This window comes from Onychostoma macrolepis, chromosome 11 (assembly GCF_012432095.1).
Source record: "Onychostoma macrolepis isolate SWU-2019 chromosome 11, ASM1243209v1, whole genome shotgun sequence".
Lineage (NCBI taxonomy): Eukaryota > Metazoa > Chordata > Actinopteri > Cypriniformes > Cyprinidae > Onychostoma > Onychostoma macrolepis.
The window spans coordinates 24,850,181-24,867,722 of NC_081165.1; the positions used below are offsets into that span (position 1 = coordinate 24,850,181).

A 17,542-nucleotide genomic window follows, 5' to 3' on the forward strand; every position below is an offset into this window, starting at 1 on the left:
TTTCATTTTTTGGCATGTCAAGCTCAAATTGGTTTTTACAGATCTGTATAATACTGTAGTCCCTACATAAATAATATAATAAAATGTATATTTTTAAACATCTGATTCAATTTAAAAATATATGAAAAATAAATGATTAAGGACACAGTGAATTGAGCAAATGACTGTAAAGAGCTTAAAATTGTTATTTATTTATTTATTTTGTATTTTCTATTCTTCAAAGAACCCGGACAAAATGTATTATGGTTTTGGAGAAATGTATTAACATCAATAATAGAACATTTTTGTTTTAAATGTAAATATTTTGCAGTGTTTTACTGTATTTTTGATCTAGTAAATCAGCCTTGGTGAGCATAAGAGAATTTACTGACCCCAAACTTGTGAACTGTAGTGTATTTAAAACATTATTATTTTTATAAATATTATTAATGTTATTATGGACTATTATTGATAAGTGTGATATTAAAAATAAAGTGCTACAATAAATAACGTCACAGCATTATAATGTACAAATAAAAAAAATCAATGATTTACTTAATGCTAGCTGTGATTATAATAACACTTTCGTTGTCAAAGTATCATCCTGTGAGAAACATTTTTATTTTTTCCAGGTTGCTACAAAGACCCTTCCATTCTACAAAGACTATTTCAGTGTTCCTTATCCGTTGCCTAAAATTGATCTAATTGCTATTGCTGATTTTGCTGCTGGTTTGTATCATTTTCATTAAATATTAAACATCTCATAGACATTGTTATATTTAGTTTTAACTTTTGGTGCTCTTGCGTCCTGTAGGTGCCATGGAAAACTGGGGCCTTGTTACTTACAGGTGACTTTTAAATGAAATGATTAAATAGCAAAGCTGAGACTTGATAAATCATCACGGAAACCCAGAACCTTGTGCTTTTTGAAAGCGTTTGTTCAGGGGAACTTCATTAATATTTCATCTGTCTTGGTAGCATGTTAATCCCCAGCCATACCTGAACAATATGAGCCACGTTATGTTCTGGGTTCTGTTCTTATGCATTTTTTTATTTCCTCTTTTAAAATCTCGCGATCATCCCATCACAGGGAGACGGCTCTGCTGATTGACCCAAAGAACTCGTGTGCATCGTCCCGGCAGTGGGTCGCCCTGGTAGTCGGACACGAGCTGGCACATCAGTGGTTTGGGAACCTGGTTACTATGGTGAGTGTTCAGATGTTCAGTGTGGTAGGTACGCCACATAGTTTTTCTAGGTCACTGTGGTATTTGAATATAACTGTGTTATTCTGGGTGCTGAAAAAATGTCTGTTGCTGCAGGAATGGTGGACTCATTTGTGGCTAAACGAAGGCTTTGCGTCTTGGATCGAGTACCTTTGTGTGGACCACTGTTTCCTGAGTACGACATCTGGACCCAGTTTGTGTCTGCCGACTACACTCGGGCTCTGGACCTGGATGCGTTAGATAACAGCCACCCTATCGAGGTCTGCAACGGATGAGTGTATCTTTCTCATTCCTCTCAGATCTCCCAGTGTGCGCCTGCTTTGTTTGTTGCTTTTAAGAGTTTGTGTGGATTGCAGGAAGTTTTGATTTGCACTTTGTTTGTCAGTCTGTTTGTCTGCTCAGCCGTATCACTTACAGCATTTAAATTCCACACCCCAATTTAGCCTGATGAAATATTGATCTCCGAGTCATGTTTCAGAGCGCGCGTGTGTGTTTTGAATCGTAGGTTGATGTCGGACACCCTTCAGAAGTGGATGAAATATTTGATGCCATATCATACAGCAAAGGGGCCTCTGTCATTCGCATGCTGCATAACTACATCGGCGATGAGGTGAGAGGGTCATGTTCAGCTGGCTACAGAGAGACATTCCCAACGTAAATCTGTCAGACAGGTGGTCAGTGTGGGTCCTCCAGGAGTATGTGTGCACATCTGTCTATTGTGCTGGAGTCAGTGACATTCTGGCTTTTTTAATTTGACAGATGATTTTTGTTAATTGTTGTGAGCAGCCCTTGTTAATACTGACTTTTAGATGAATTTACAGTTACGTTTGGATCTTTGGTTTTGAATTATGTCTGATTGAATGACCTTTATTCTAGGATTTTAGAAAGGGAATGAACGCTTACCTTTTGAAGTTCCAGCACAAAAATGCATCTACTGGTAAGTTAACACGCCACAATCTTTGTGTAGATTAAGCTCTGACCCTCTAATAATTGTTATCTTGATGACTAAACAGCCTAATAATCTTGTAAACCCAAGATAATCTTATAATGATTGTAATATAACCACCTTTTCACAATTATTTGACAGCCAAATTTAGTTGTAGAATTTTTCGGTGTCTTATGGTTTCTTACTCAAATAGGGATTTATTAGCCAAATAAGGTGTTTAAAAAAACAACCAAACAAAAAATATAGCCCATCCTATGTTTGTTCTTTTTTATTAGTCTGTTACACTCAGATGTACGTTACATTACAGAAGAAAACATCTGTTGCAACTTCCGTTTCATCATGACATGAAATATGAATAAAAGACTTCTCAAAAGCTGTGTTAAAGGCTTAGACTGTATTTGACATGAACAAAGCTCAATTAAGTCATAAATCATAATTATTTTTATGACAAATACTCATCAGTATAAACTGATAATTGTGACAGTCCTAGCAGTTATCTTGAACTATGGAAAGCTTTCTGTGTTATGGACAGTGACCTAAATGTGGGATGATGTTTCTAAAATCTAGTGTTTAGCTTGATCTTCATCTGCATTTTATGTTGTTTTCAAACTTTAAACATTATAATACAGTATTAGAAATTATATATTATAATTTAAAAACATTTAGTCTCAATAGAACGAAATGGTGTGCTCAATATCTGTTCTTTGTTTTTTTATTTTTGAAGTCCGGACCATTTTGTTGAAAAGTTCGAATTCGTATGAATCTACACACCTGGAGTTTGAAGAGAGCACAGTGAATTGTAAAAGGAAAAAAACATTAATTTTCACTTGTATGTAGGAAAGTGGCTCCATAAGGAAATGATTAAGCATTGCTTGTTGCCCACGATCTGATCCAAACAACAGTCATTACAGCTGTAGTAATTACATAGTGTGTTACTTTGTAATTCTGACATGACATAGTATTTGGCGGGAGTGTTGTGGGCGTGTGTGTGATCATGCAGCAGTGTTGTTATTATGCTTTGTTAATTGTTGTGTAGTCAGAAATAAAGGGTGTGATGTTCTCTCTTTCTCTATCCCAGAGGACCTATGGGAGTGTTTGGAGCAAGCAAGTGGGAAGCCTATAGCTGCAGTGATGAATTCCTGGACCAAACAAATGGGATTCCCTATTATAGTAGTGGATCAAGAGCAGGTAACGGTTACAAACTCATTCTCATGGACATCAAGGTTTGGTTTTGTTTTGATCTGATCCAGCACTGTGGGATTGTCTATATATAAACATTCAGAGAAAAAAAAATACGCTAATCTAAAAACTAAACTAACTAAAAAAATATATACACATACATACATACATACACTTTTTTTTTTTCTGGATGTTTTTTCAAATATAGTTTCAAATATAATTTAAATACCCCTCGGGTATTGAGAAGTCTTGCTGAGATGGACTATGAGCTTCTCAGGGAGCATCTGGTAATAACAACTGTTGTCTTGGCAATACAAGATTTAATCAGAGCTGAAATAATTGGTTTGGGTTTTTTTTTTCCCCTCCAGCATGGCAGTGACCGTGTGCTGAAAATCTCTCAGAAGAAGTTCTGTGCTAGTGGACCACGTAATGGTACATGCAAAAAAAGCAGTTAAACTATTAAAGCCTGTGACTTTAACAATTTGTTTCTTTGTCTTTTTCTATACTCTAATATCTGTTTTTATGTTCTAGATGAGAACTGCCCCAATTGGATGGTTCCTATCAGTATCTGCACCAGTGAGGACCCAAGCTGCACCAAGATGAAGGTTCTGTTGGACCAGCCTGAAACCACAATTAATATCACCAACGTTGCACCTGACCATTGGATAAAGGTCAGATTGCTGCAGTTCATATATTTTATGGAAAAGGCTATTTATAATTCAAATATCAGTGAAAATTGGAAGGGCTTCAAAGATTGTGCATTTATAAAATCACGTTGTCTTCTTCCACATGCAGATTAATCCAGGTACCGTGGGATTCTACAGGATCCAGTACAGCTCAGTGATGCTGGAAAGTTTGCTGCCTGGTATCAGAGACCTCACACTGCTGCCTGTGGACCGTCTGGGTCTGCAAAACGACCTCTTCTCCCTGGTGAGATGCCACACATCAGTCTGAATCAGTGTTTTGCAAGTCAGAGTAGAGGCTCAAGTCTCAAGTATTAAGACTTGAGTGAAGTGTCAAGTTACAAAGACTTATGGAAGTCAGGTTCTTTCAAGCCTCCAGGCCTGACTAATACATTATAAATTATGAATCAAATCATGTGGGTTTTGTAACTTCAGCACCAACAAAAAAAAAAGACTTTGTTAGCAAACCTCTGTAGTAGATACTGAGAAATGTTAAGTTGGCAATTTGCTAAAATAGAAGAAGCATAGAGGAAGTTTTCAGTATCCGTTGGATAACTTCTGTTTAGGGGTGGGCGATATGACCAAAATCTTATATCACGATATGACTAATTTTATATCACGATAATGATATATATCACAATATAGTCGTTTTTTTTTTTTAAAAAGGTTTTTATTATATTAAAATCTTTGATACCATAGAATTTTCATAATCCTTGTCACCAATGTCAATATCAAACTAATACAAGCCTAAAAAAAAAAAAAAAACTCAAGCTCACTGAAGATAAATAAACAGTCAGTGATGAAATAAGTATAAGAAACTAATTTCAAGCAATAGGACAAAAAAATACAATAAATAAGAAACGCTACATACATTGTGTGAATTAATTAGTCTTCACTGTGTTAATTATATCTATCTATCTATGATAGATATAATTAAGACGTGTATTATGTATAGATTCTATACATATATATATATATATATATATATATCATTATTTTTTATTATTATTTCTTCTTATTAAAGTTACAAAAGTGATTTAGTCAAGAGCAGTGAGAGATTTTCTAGCAATGTGCTGTGATTTATATGAATGGCAGACAGAACGAATATAAGACCGAAGTCCGGATCCAATATACTGTTACATATGCGTTTTCTCTTTTAGCTGTTTCCTCTCTCTTAAGACCTAAATCGCTGTCTTTATGAGGATACTTGCCAAGACGGGGATTCTGAGTGTGTTTATGTAATCGTTTAAAGTCAATAAAGCGGCAAAAAAAAAGAAAGAAAAAAAAGCGCGGTCCTCTCACACAGAAACAGAGACGGCGCACGCATACTGTTGTTTGTGTTTCAACGGCTTAAAATCGGTTGTTTTAAAACTGCAGTGCTTAAAAACACGCGCCCATGCTAAAGATGTAGTCCCTCGTTTAGGAACAGCTCCTCGTTTTGTTCTGGTCGTTCTCCACCTGGTTCCGTCTCCCCTTCACGCCCCGTGGTGGTGTGTAAAGATTGCACTCATCCAAATGATTAAAAAGTATTACTGTAAACAATGTATTTTGCGACACCACGAAATAAACGATAGAACATATGAAACGATAGACTTTTTATTTCGTCCATCCGATATATATCGTCATATCGCACAGCCCTACTTCTGTTGTTGTTGTTTTTTAATAATAATGAAATATTAGTTATTTATATATAGCACCAAAAAAAATCTAATTAAAGGGATAGTTCACTTAAAAATTTTAATTCTGTCATCATTTACTCCCTCAAGTTCCAAACCTGTATGAGTTTCTTTCTTCTGCTGGTCCCCATTGACATACTATGGAAATCAATGGGGACCAGCAACTGTTTGGTTACTCGCAAATCTTGAATGTTCAGCAGAAGAAAGAAACGAGTTTGGGACAACTTGAGGCCAAGACAGAATGATGACAGAATTTTCATTTTTGGGTGAACTATCCCTTTAAATGTATTCTTTTTTTTTTTTTTTTTTTTTTTAAGTATAAAAAAAGTATATTTTAAGTATACTGTGTGCTTGTGTGTGTTTTAGTGATTTAGTGTTGTTGTGTCCCTAAGCTTTTTTGTATGCTACAAATCTTTTTTTTTTTTCCAAATCTTTGTGTTCGGTGTTGCTGAAAAGAAAAGCAATTTCAGCAATATCATTATTCGTTTCGGATTCTTCTCTCCGTCCATTGCCACTGTCTGTTTTTAATAGTGTTGTGCTGTCTCTTTCTCTCTGTCATGCCCTCAGGCTCGAGCAGGTATGATCAGTACTGTGGAGGTGTTGAAGGTGATGGAAGCATTTGTGAATGAGCCAAACTACACGGTGTGGAGTGACCTGAGCTGTAATCTGGGTGTTCTGTCCTGTCTGCTCTCACACACTGACTTCCACGAGGACATCCAGGAGTTCATCCGAGATCTCTTCACCCCTATCGGCATGAAGCTGGGCTGGGACAGTAAAACCGGAGAGGGTGAGAGCCAGAACTCAAGGCATATGAACATTGTGTGTCATTAAATATTCACCCTCATGTCATTCCAAACCTGAACTTTCTTTCACCTGTGGAACATAAAAGATGATATTTTGAAGAGGCCATTAACTTTCATTATATAAACAAACACACATAAAGTCATAATTCTGGGTGAGAAAATTGACAATTGTCATTTTTGGGTGAACTATCCCTTTAAAGGTGTCATATTCTGCACTTTTCTCTGCACTCTACTTAACAGTCTAGGTTTGTTGCACAAAAACAGTCTGAATTTATTTTCACATCACCAATTTCTCGGTTTCTTCAATTTAAACAGTCTGTTTTTTTTGTATGTTCTCTATGTAAATGACCTTGGTTATGATAGGCTAAGTGCAATGAGTGACAGCGCTCCTGGCAAGTTGTTAAAAACTGAAAGGGAGTTGATATATAAATGTTATATCATGGAGATTTCACAAGGCATTTTTTAGGTTTTTAATATATGGTGAGGGTTAACACAATACAAAAGTTTCTGTGGTAGATAGAAGGAAAAGTGATATTGCGCTTTGCATTTTCGAAACCAATTTGGGTACTAAGTCAAAAACAAGTGTTATTGATTTAGACTCATTATTTGAATAAGTTAAATTTGTGTAAATATTCATTAAATATAAATAAATGTAAAGGTATTATTCATGAATGTATATATAAATGTAAAAAATGACGTAGCTTTCAAGTATTTCTTATTTAAATGTAAAATATAAATTAGTGGTGTAAATTTTTTTCAGTTTAACGCGTTAAAAATATTGAATGCAATTAATGCAGGGGCGGGGCTGCTCCTTCTGTCACTTTTTCTCTTGACAAGAAGTGCATTTATTTAGTCACAGAACGTCTTTACGACCACATCAAACAGGAGACGTTTCATACGTGCGCTCCACTTCACTTCAGCGGCAGTACGGTACTGTACTCGTAGCGCGTGATCTTCAATCGCACACACAAAGACACCGGCGTGCTTTAGCCTGTATCCTTTCATATCAAAGCGCGAAATAAACTACAAGCATGCAATGTCTTTTGTCAGTTAAGTCATGAAGTTACCAAAAAGGCTATTAAAGCTGCCTTAAAACTGTGCATGCATGTAATATATTTTATATGAGTCACATTTAAGAACATGTCTCTGAAATGGTTTTCAAAACTGTCCTGGAGCATCCTAGCACTGTCTCACTCATCTAACACACCTGATTCAACTCGTCAACTCATTAATAGAGACTTTAAGACCTGAAGTGGGTCAGAAAAGGTGAAGAGAGCTGAGAGAAAATATGATGTGTGTCAGATCCGCGTCATGTTCAGCAGCGACAGCTCTTAAAGAAATAACAGCCAAAAACAACCTAATAACCAGCTGCTGTGATGTCTATTAATCAAAGGACAAAGAAAAAAAAGAGGGAAAAAAGAACTTTTATAGCTTTAAGGATTCATTTAGAATTTAGTGTTTGATAATTTCAATTTCTGTATATTTCTGCTGAAGGGCACAGGTAAATATGACATTTATTATAATGGGTTTATGTGAAGATCGTTTTAAGTTCACTTAAATTAGAAGTAATTTTTTTAAAGTCTAATAAATTTTTAAATTGATAGCTCTCAATTATACTGTAACGTTGAATGGCTATTAGTCAATGGTTAAATATTGGGGGGGGGGGGGTTATTTTATAGAGAAATCAGTATTGGTGTCAGTGATACTGGCCTTCAGTCATAAAAATAAAGATGCCATTAAACAAATAATAAAAAACATACTGTCTTTGTGTTTGTACATTAATTTGAATATTGAATGTGAAATTATCGCAATATAGAAGTATATTTAAAAACTCTAATGTTAGGTGGAATTAATCGCGATTAATTTCAGAAAAATGTGCGATTTAATTAGTACTTTTTTTAATCGATTGACAGCACTAATATAAATATAAAATAATTCCTTGAAATTTCAAGTAAGCGTGCCTTGGTAGTCGTTGTTATCGATGTTACAGTGTTCATTGTCCATTAACTGCTCACCGCCTCCACCGTCATTTTACTTATTAAATTATTAAAAAAAAAAACATTTAGTTTGATAATGGATGCTTCAATATAAACGGAAATCATTTACCTCCATACAGCATTAGCAGCAAGAGTCAGATTTCACTTATGTGAATAGAGTAAGGAGAGATGACTGAGGATTTGGTGTCAAAGCGAAAGGCAAAAGTGCCTATTTAGCCATATTTCCCTTTTTAATATAAGTTAAGTTTGTCTTTGTTTTATTGTTATTGTGTTTTTCATTCAAATTAATAATGAACCACAAACTAATGGGAAATTTTTCATTTATTTCATTTTGTGTTACAACACGTATATATACAGCCCCTCATATGACATGCAAGAAGATGTATATTTCGTTTCAGTGAAACGCTTAAAGGAATAGTTGACCCAAATAACTTAATAAAATCTTTTGTTTGCATTGTACATATATCTCCATTAACGCTGTTCTGTTTTAGCTCAATGGTTTATGTTTGATTAGTTCTCATTCTTTTGTCAAAAGACATTCAAATGAAGTGTTCTTTTGTTGGTTGCCCCTCTCCCCTGTGTCTTATTCAGGGCATTTGGACGCCCTTCTGCGGGGTCTGGTGCTGGGGAAGCTGGGTAAAGCGGGGCATAAGGCCACACTAGAGGAGGCTCGGCGGAGATTCAAAGAGCATGTGGAGGGTAAACAGATCCTGCCTGCAGACCTCAGGAGTCCAGTGAGTCGTCTTGCATTTCTGGCCATAATACAGACACATTTGCATAAGTGTGCTAGTGATGCACCAAAATTTTGTCTGAAATTAATTGAATAGATGGTGCGTGTTAGTGTCTGTTTTATTTTAGTCGACACTGATCTGGATTCTTAAATCCCAAGATCAAGATTGAATATGCAACAAAGTCTCAGATTTAAAATTCTGTCAATATTATCTCAAAATACAAACAGTAACGTTGTTTTGATGCTGTTTAATGTGAACTGATTGTTGTTTTGATGCGGTTTAATTATACACATGTACTGATAGTCTCATCTTTATTACTAGTTATAGCACAAAATAAACATGAATGAACATCATAAGGTATGTTAAATGAAACCGTAATACTTACTGAAATGTATCAAGTCTCATGCAGTTGTTCAAGCGTTTGTTCAAGCGTTTCAAACGCAGGACAACATCAACCATCTTGTAAGGAGGAAAGCCATTGTATGTCCATGATGTCCAAATCGATAGTCAACTAGAAAAAGAAAACTCTAGAAAGAAGTATTTTGCTAAATATATGCACTGTATTTTACATTTATTGTATTTTTACTTAACTTGTTGTCTTTATTATTTAATGTTTGAGTAAATCTGTCATGAAAAGTTATGCAAGTCACCGTTTTAATGTTTATATTTCAACAAGGAATTGGAGTAGAAACATGATTAATTGATTATTAGATAAAATTTATTTTCAGTTTTATTGTTTTTTTTTTTATATTAACACAGTTAATTATTATTAATAATTACAGTTCTCCGCCAAGTGCATCCTGAATTTTAAATTTTTTATCCTGGTGCATCATTAGTACTATTACGTACACCTTAGTAGTTTTAGTCTATCAGCTGATTTTTCAAATGGTGTTCCTGTATTGTTTTTATTAATACTGGCTCAACATGTCCCTGTAAATGTAGGCGTTTTTTTTGCATCCCTTTAGGTATACCTAACAGTTCTGAAGCACGGAGACAGCACAACACTTGACACCATGCTCAAGGTGACAGTTGACACGTGTCTGAACATTACACAGCGACAGCCTTAAAGGTGCAGACAAATAAAATGCATCTCTCATGTTCTGTATTCAGCTTCACAAGCAGGCAGACATGCAGGAGGAGAAGAACCGCATCGAGAGAGTGCTGGGAGCCATTCCCGCTCCTGACCTCATCCAGAGAGTGCTTAACTTTGCCCTGTCGGTACGCAAATACACGCACACACTTACTGAAGAAAATAGGTCAGACTGGAAAAATTTAAAGCACCAGAACCACACTTTGCAAGAGTGTGAAATGTTTGAACGGATAAAGAGAATGGCACCAAACAGTCAGGTCTTTTGGGGTGAATCGTGCCATGCCTGTCAATTACATATCCCCGAATTATTGTTGAATTCATGATATTTTATGTATTGAAGGACCACTATTATTTAGTCCCTCTGATTCATGTTTAAAGCTGCAATGCATCAGTTTTCCTCAAGAGATCAATAAAGCACCATTTCATCTTTGAATTAGGCTAACATTCTCACAAGAAATCCAATCTGATCTGACACGCTCTAATCTGAGTCTGTGGGAATTAAAAATCTCCAGAAGTGTGAACAGTCGCGCTGAGTGTGGCTGTGGTATTTTTAGGAGGAGGTTCGTCCCCAGGACACCGTGTCTGTAATCGGGGGCGTAGCTGGAAGCAGCAAACAGGGGCGCAAAGCTGCATGGAAATTTGTTAGGGACAACTGGGAAGAACTTCATAACCGTTACCAGGGCGGCTTCCTCATATCAAGACTCATCAAGGTGAAACAAGTGCAGTACACAAATAGAATTCAACAGTCTGTAAATTAAGATGGGAAATACAGTATTAGACCTAATTTATTATGTATCATGAATATCTGTTTTTCGTTTTGTTTCTTCACTGCAGCTGACAGTGGATGGGTTTGCAATAGATAAAATGGCTGCTGAAGTTAAGGTGAGCATCATGTCACTTATAAGCAGTGTTGTCTAAAGTCAAGTCAAGTTACTGTTATTTACATATTAAACAGTGTGTTGAAATAGTGTGCCATTCTCCTCTGGCCAGACGAAACCAGCAGTTTAATTCTAGGTGTGTAAATTGAAAGGAAATGCATTTTCCAGTTATGTTCTGCTTTGAAATATTACAAAGACTATATATTGCACTTAGGTTGAGTAAAATCCATAACAATGTAAGCTAATTTTTCATTTGAATTGATTCTTTTCAGTAAAGTAGTGGAACCGATTCGCTAATCGCAATTATTTGTTAGTGAATCAGTCTTAATATGAATGAGTTATAAAAGTCCTTGTACAGTTATCATAAATAATGGAAAGATAATGTAAATTCATTGTTTAAAAAAAAAAAAAAAAAGTGTAGATCCTGTACATGAACAAATCTGTTAATATAATGTATGCAAATAAGAGTGAAAATTAATATACAGTCTCATAAGAACATAAAAACTGATGCTTGAGTTGTACTTAATGTGTGACTCTTGCGGTAAAAAGAGGTATTTACAGAAAGAAACATTAGTAAAGTCTCATTGGGTGAGTCGCATCAAACCTGTCAATGTTGCCAAAAATAGAAATTATAATCATATTGTTTAACATAAATTTTAAATATATTTATATTTGTTTAATATTGGTGTATTCGTTTTTATTATATTCTGTAATATGTTTGTTTTGTGCTATTTTCTGCTTTAAAATATTTCATAGAGTAAATATTGCACTTGGTTAGAGTAATTCTTGTTCTAGAAAACTTTATTTTTTTGTTTGGTGAGTAAGTGGGACATGTTAATGATTCATTAGTCAATCAGTCTAAATTTTGTTGAATTTATTAAAAAAAATGAATATACATTAGTAGCATTCAAATATTTAGGGTTTAATGGAAATTATTGGGCAAGGATGCTTTAAATTGATCGAAAGTGACCATAAACACATTAATGAAGTTACAAAATTCTGTTCTATTTTAAATAATCGCTGTTCATTTTAACTTTCTTTCCATCAAAGAATCTGCAGAATTGTAGAAATAAATGACATTTTAAAATACATTAAAATAAAAATGCTTATTTTAAATGATATTTTGAAATATTCCTGTTTTTACTACTACTTTTTTTTTTTTTTTAAATATAATGCAAGCAAACATTTCAACCAGGAAGTTTGTTTGGTTTCAGATGATGGAGCAATAGATACCCTGTTCAAAATCAAGATAAAATGTATTGTGATACAGTATGAAAAGAGGCCGATAACCAGCGCAGGTTGCTTTTCTGAACTGAAGTGTTTGTGGTGTCTCTGCTTTCAGAGTTTCTTTGAAAGTCATCACGCGCCAGCAGCCGAGCGCACGGTACAGCAGTGCTGCGAGAACATTCTCCTGAACGCCACCTGGCTCAAGAGAGACGCAGACGACATCCACCAGTACCTGCTGCAGCGGAAAGCGCCCCCCGTCTGACCTCTGAACTCTGACCCCTCCCTGACCTGCTCACTCACTCCCAAATGAGCATCATCTGGCTATCTTCAGCGAAAACAGAAACGATTACAAAACTGCAACTCCATCATAAGAATTACCCAAGAGTCTATAAAGAGAAGCGAGACTAGGAAACGTTATTCACTCTTGAGTGTGACGTAGTTCCCCATTCTGCCAGCGGGAGGCACAAGTGCACTCGAGCAGAGCTGTGACTGAACGCAAGAGATTCTTCATGTTATTTTATTATGAGCTGGTAATGCATGCACACATGTGGTTCCCTCAGTATGGCGCTCCTCTCATACAGTGGTATTATTACGCAATCATCTCTCCTTCCTTACATTCACAGATAGAGAAAAAAAAAAGCAAGCATGACGTTGATATGCTCAGTTTTAAATTTGTGTTTTCATTTGTTCTGTACAAACGACGATCTCCTCCTGTTTTATTAATAATGGCTATATACGCGTTTTACCCATAATCCTTGGCGGCGTGACTGGGCAGAATGGGGGTTAAAGGTTGGGATGCATTGGTGACTGAACAGACTCTACGGTAACGGCTCTGAATCCCATCGTTAGTAACGGTTAGGACTGAAGACGCATAAGCATGGTACTGTGTGTATATTGTAAACTGCGAGCATTAGTTCTGAGACCTTCAATTATTCTCAAATGTGATTATATATACATATGTATGATCTCTGATCTTTGCCCTTGTCTCCTGTACGTCACTATCATCTTTTCTGCAGCACTTCCGTTGGTTTGTACCTCCAGAAACCGCGAAAGAAATGAACACAATGGATTATAAATTACAACAGTGTCATTAGCATGGGCCGTGATAATACAAAGATTTTATAAAATTATTATTTTAGTGTTGCTGAAATCAAAAATAGCATTCGGGACTAGTCTGGGACCCCCCCAAAAAATCATGATTTTTCAAACTCCAAGGCCTTAAATTGGTGAACCTGATTTGCGTAATTGATTATTCGCTGACCAGCTGAGATGCAATGGGCTCATATTAGCGTTGTTGATCAGCAAACCAACATACACAGAGTTCATGATCATCAAATTCTGTCCAAATCTTTCCCTGACATGTGCTTTTGTTTAAAATACGATTGATGTTCATTAAAGAAGATGAGAAAAAAAAAAGATAAACGATGGGCACAACTGTATTGTGGGAATGCTGTGTTGGATTTGTACATGTGAGGTATGACTCTTCATGCTCTTATATTTGTGTGCATTTTGTAAACTATATACAGATGAACATGTATCCCTTAAATGTAGACTATGCTATAGAGGTTCAAGCAGTTCAAATGAGTGTTTCAGAAACATATCACTTATGGGTATACTTGTAAATAATGATTTTAATCATGTGCAGCAGGTACAGTGGGAGGAAAGACCAGGACTTTGCTCAGTTTTGGGACACTGAAGTGCGGATGTTGATGAACGTTTACCTGTGTGTGAATAGATTGATGTTGGGAGCTTGTGTTCACTGTGTGCACCATGCAGCCTGAGGTTTGCATACTAAGACTTGACTATGGCCGCAGACTTCAAACATCAACGATTGTGAGGGTCTGGATTTCACAAGATTTTCATTACAGTATTGCCGGAGACAACATAGAAACTAGGCAATAAAGGAAATCACATCTGATGCAAGAGAGAAACCATGTGCAATGGATTGCTTGCGTTTATCAGCCTATTGAAAAAGACATCCGTCTTACAGCTTTAACACGTTAGCTGCTTGCTTATCAGTCAAATGCAGTCAACTGGAATTTAAAATTTTACAGTTGTCATGGGAAATAATAAAATCATGTAGTTTTGAAGATGCAGGTATAAAATATTTTGTTTGAGAATGCATCTATATACAATGATTCTTAAAAACTTAAATTCACCCAGATCGGGTTTCAGAATCAAGTCTTATACGTCTATTTTAACACTGTATAATTTGTTTGTTTTATCGCTGTAGAGACTGTAGTACCTCTCCTCTCCACCGGTGGGCGGCGCTAAAGACAGACTCGCACATGTTAGCTATTTTTCAGTTACACGAAGGAGTCTGAGTGGCAAGAACATGGCGACCTCCTTATGTAGGACGTTGAAATGCCTTCAATCGGCAACATGTCAGAATATAAAGGTATGAAATTAAAATTTACTTCAGCAGGGCGCCTTTCGCAAATGCATGTGCAGTGCTGCTCGCATAATTTCAGTGAATATACTTCAACTGGAGGCTTGGGTTCATATTATAAACGCTTCAGGGGTTTATTTACATGCTTTTCCAACACTTGCATTTAAGGTCAAGTATACATGTAATATATACTCCTTTATTGTCAAAATCTCTCTGTGGTGTAATTCAGTTCGCGCGCCTGCCGGTGTTGGTTCCGATCCGCACAAAGAAGCGCTACTTCATTCCTCCTGCGGGGAATGTGAAGCAGAAAAGCCAAAACGACCAGGAGACTAAAGCCCGGGCTGCTGGTATGGTGGTCCGGCAGCAGTACATAGAGAGAGCCATCAACATCTCATGCACAGGTACACATGTCAAACTGCTGTCATCGCCTGCACATTTATATGTAAACTCCTCCAGTACGAAGCCTGGACTCACCTGCTCATTCTTTAGTCAGTAATAATACATTTGCTACTACTACTGCAACTAATAATAATAATTATACTTTTTAAAGATGTGTACATTGGCACAATTTGCACCAGTGTCAACCTTTAACCATAAACCTTCCAGTCAATGGGTTTTTAAGATCATTATGGGAAACATACACTAAATGATTTGTAGCACAGTTTCCACAAAAACAATTTTCAGTGTTGATGGAGATCAGAAATGTTTCTTGAGCACCAGAGAAGCATATTAGAATGATTTCTGAAGGATCATGTGACACTGAAGACTGGAGTAATGATGCTGAAAATTCAGCTTTGCATCACAGGAATCATTTACATTTTAAAATATATTAAAATAGAAAACTAAATTGTAATAATATTTCACAATATTACTTTTTTTTTTCTGTATTTTTAATCAAATAAAAACAGCTTTGGTGATCATTCAAAAGCATAAAACCAGCATCACCTGTTTAACTATTTTTCACATTATGGTTCATTTTCATGTGTGAATTGTTTTTTTGTCTTTGTTTTTCCAGCGGGCATCTTTGATCCGTATATTCCTCCTGAAGGAGATGCACGCCTCTCCACGCTGTCCAAAGAAGGTCTGAAGCAGCGCACAGAACAGCTGCGTCAGAGCGCAGCATCACAGCTGGCGTAAGCACCACCGCAGCCTCGGTGACTCTCGGTGGACATCATACTTCAGATGCTGATGTAATATTGGTACTATTTTCTGTTTAACCAGGTTTCGTAAAATAAAGGACCACGACCCTGAGTTCTCCACTAAACAGTTCCCAGCACTAGCTCAGCAAATCTTCATAGATGCTCATGCAGCACTCACACAGTAAGAAAGAAATCCTGTTTGATCAACAACAGTTACTGCTTTTCCATTTTTCCCACTTACAAGATCTGCATTAATAAATAAACATCACGTTTTTGTAATAGTCCTCTTTTCCTTCTTCTCAGATTTAACAAAGAAAAGCTTCATTCTTTGGTGACAGAGAGGTGTTACCCTGTAAGTAAATCTGTATGTGAATCAACTGTCAGAATTCACAATTGAGTTATCCAGCTTATTATTTTAGCCTTGTTTCAGACTCCAATCAAAACTATGTAAATATACTTGAAATGAAGTAAAGCTTAACTGAAGTTAAATATAAAAACTCCTAAACATATTTTATTTCAGCAAGTTGGCAAAGCAACATTTCTCATTTTCATTTAGTTCAAATTCATTGACTGAAATAAAAATGAATAAAAACTAAAAGATATACTATTTAAAATGTATAATCAAAATTACTAAAATTAAAATAAATTTTAAAAAAAAACTAAAAATGAAAACTAAATTTAAAATATTAATCAATTCTATAATAGTATCTCAGTGATACTGAAATAACACGGTCTCCAATGTGTCCTTATTCACCATTTCAGATTGTCCAATGTGTGTGTGCCTGTTTTGCAGGAGATGGTTCAGGGGAACCGTTATAAGACTCTGCGCTGGCGCTTCATTGAGTCACTGGAGCCGCCGCGGGTGGTCCATGCAAGGTGTCCTGACATGATCAGCAAAGGCAACCTGTACGGTCAGGTGACTCTCCGTATGCATTCTAGACAGGTCAGTGAATTAAGAGTGTGACTGCATGGGAGTACTCAGATTTTGAGCTCATGATACCAATCCATCTCTCAGACATTGGCAATCTATGACCGCTTTGGCCGGTTGATGCTTGGGGATGAAGAGGAACCCAGGGACGTCCTGGAATACCTAGTGCTGGAGAGGCATCTGGTCAACCCCTATGGGCGCTGGAGACTTCATGGCAAGATTGTTCCAGCATGGGCTCCACCAAAAGAACCCATTATTAAGGTAAACGAATAGGATCAAGGAGAAAATGTGGAATGTTTTAACTAAGACTTAACATCTGATATCTGATTTCAACAGACTGTCATGATTCCTGGTCCTAAGCTGAAGCCTGAGGAGGACTTTGAGGATCTGCATTACCAGGTACCAAAGCCAAAGGCAGTGCAGTGGTACAAGTAATTCTGAATGTGGTGCCTTACTCCATCCAACACGTGTCCACTCTGTACAGACTGATTCCCAATAATCAAAATAAATATTGCTGTATTTATAAAAAACTTTGGTTGTTGCTTCTTTTTTTTTTTAAATCACATTTGGCACTCTCAAATAACTGTACATGCACATGTAGACTTGTTATACGCGGTAATCAACATGGTGTTACTTTCATTACACATGGAACTTGATGAAGACCAACACCTTGC

The 17,542-nt window shown here is 36.3% G+C and overlaps 2 protein-coding genes across 2 annotated transcripts in view; both read left to right on the forward strand.

Annotated features, from left to right (window-relative positions):
• npepps (aminopeptidase puromycin sensitive) overlaps nucleotides 1-13,851 on the forward strand; it is a 19,647-nt gene extending 5,796 nt beyond the window's left edge. Inside the window, 18 exon segments of the mRNA XM_058791358.1 lie at nucleotides 612-708; nucleotides 794-827; nucleotides 1,070-1,184; nucleotides 1,299-1,368; nucleotides 1,371-1,462; nucleotides 1,708-1,812; nucleotides 2,079-2,139; nucleotides 3,227-3,336; nucleotides 3,696-3,759; nucleotides 3,859-3,998; nucleotides 4,123-4,257; nucleotides 6,254-6,473; nucleotides 9,078-9,220; nucleotides 10,183-10,239; nucleotides 10,328-10,435; nucleotides 10,862-11,017; nucleotides 11,142-11,189; nucleotides 12,528-13,851. Of these exon segments, the coding sequence (XP_058647341.1) occupies nucleotides 612-708; nucleotides 794-827; nucleotides 1,070-1,184; nucleotides 1,299-1,368; nucleotides 1,371-1,462; nucleotides 1,708-1,812; nucleotides 2,079-2,139; nucleotides 3,227-3,336; nucleotides 3,696-3,759; nucleotides 3,859-3,998; nucleotides 4,123-4,257; nucleotides 6,254-6,473; nucleotides 9,078-9,220; nucleotides 10,183-10,239; nucleotides 10,328-10,435; nucleotides 10,862-11,017; nucleotides 11,142-11,189; nucleotides 12,528-12,674 (1,902 nt within the window). The 3' untranslated portion in view covers nucleotides 12,675-13,851.
• A 156-nt stretch (nucleotides 13,852-14,007) lies between these two features.
• mrpl45 (mitochondrial ribosomal protein L45) lies at nucleotides 14,008-17,383 on the forward strand. The gene is made up of 8 exons (XM_058791359.1): nucleotides 14,008-14,810; nucleotides 15,031-15,202; nucleotides 15,817-15,934; nucleotides 16,023-16,121; nucleotides 16,244-16,292; nucleotides 16,734-16,883; nucleotides 16,956-17,129; nucleotides 17,205-17,383. Exons 1-8 carry the CDS (start codon nucleotides 14,748-14,750, stop codon nucleotides 17,301-17,303), a joined length of 924 nt encoding a protein of 307 aa, XP_058647342.1. The 5' UTR covers nucleotides 14,008-14,747; the 3' UTR covers nucleotides 17,304-17,383.
• Nucleotides 17,384-17,542: the final 159 nt, after the last annotated feature.

Coding starts and splice junctions, on each gene's coding strand:
- mrpl45 (XM_058791359.1), top strand. CDS start 14,748: ATGGCGACCTCCTTATGTAGGACGTTGAAATGCCTTCAATCGGCAACA. Junction 15,203..15,816: donor CATCAACATCTCATGCACAG/GTACACATGTCA, acceptor TTGTTTTTCCAG/CGGGCATCTTTGATCCGTAT. Junction 15,935..16,022: donor AGCGCAGCATCACAGCTGGC/GTAAGCACCACC, acceptor CTGTTTAACCAG/GTTTCGTAAAATAAAGGACC.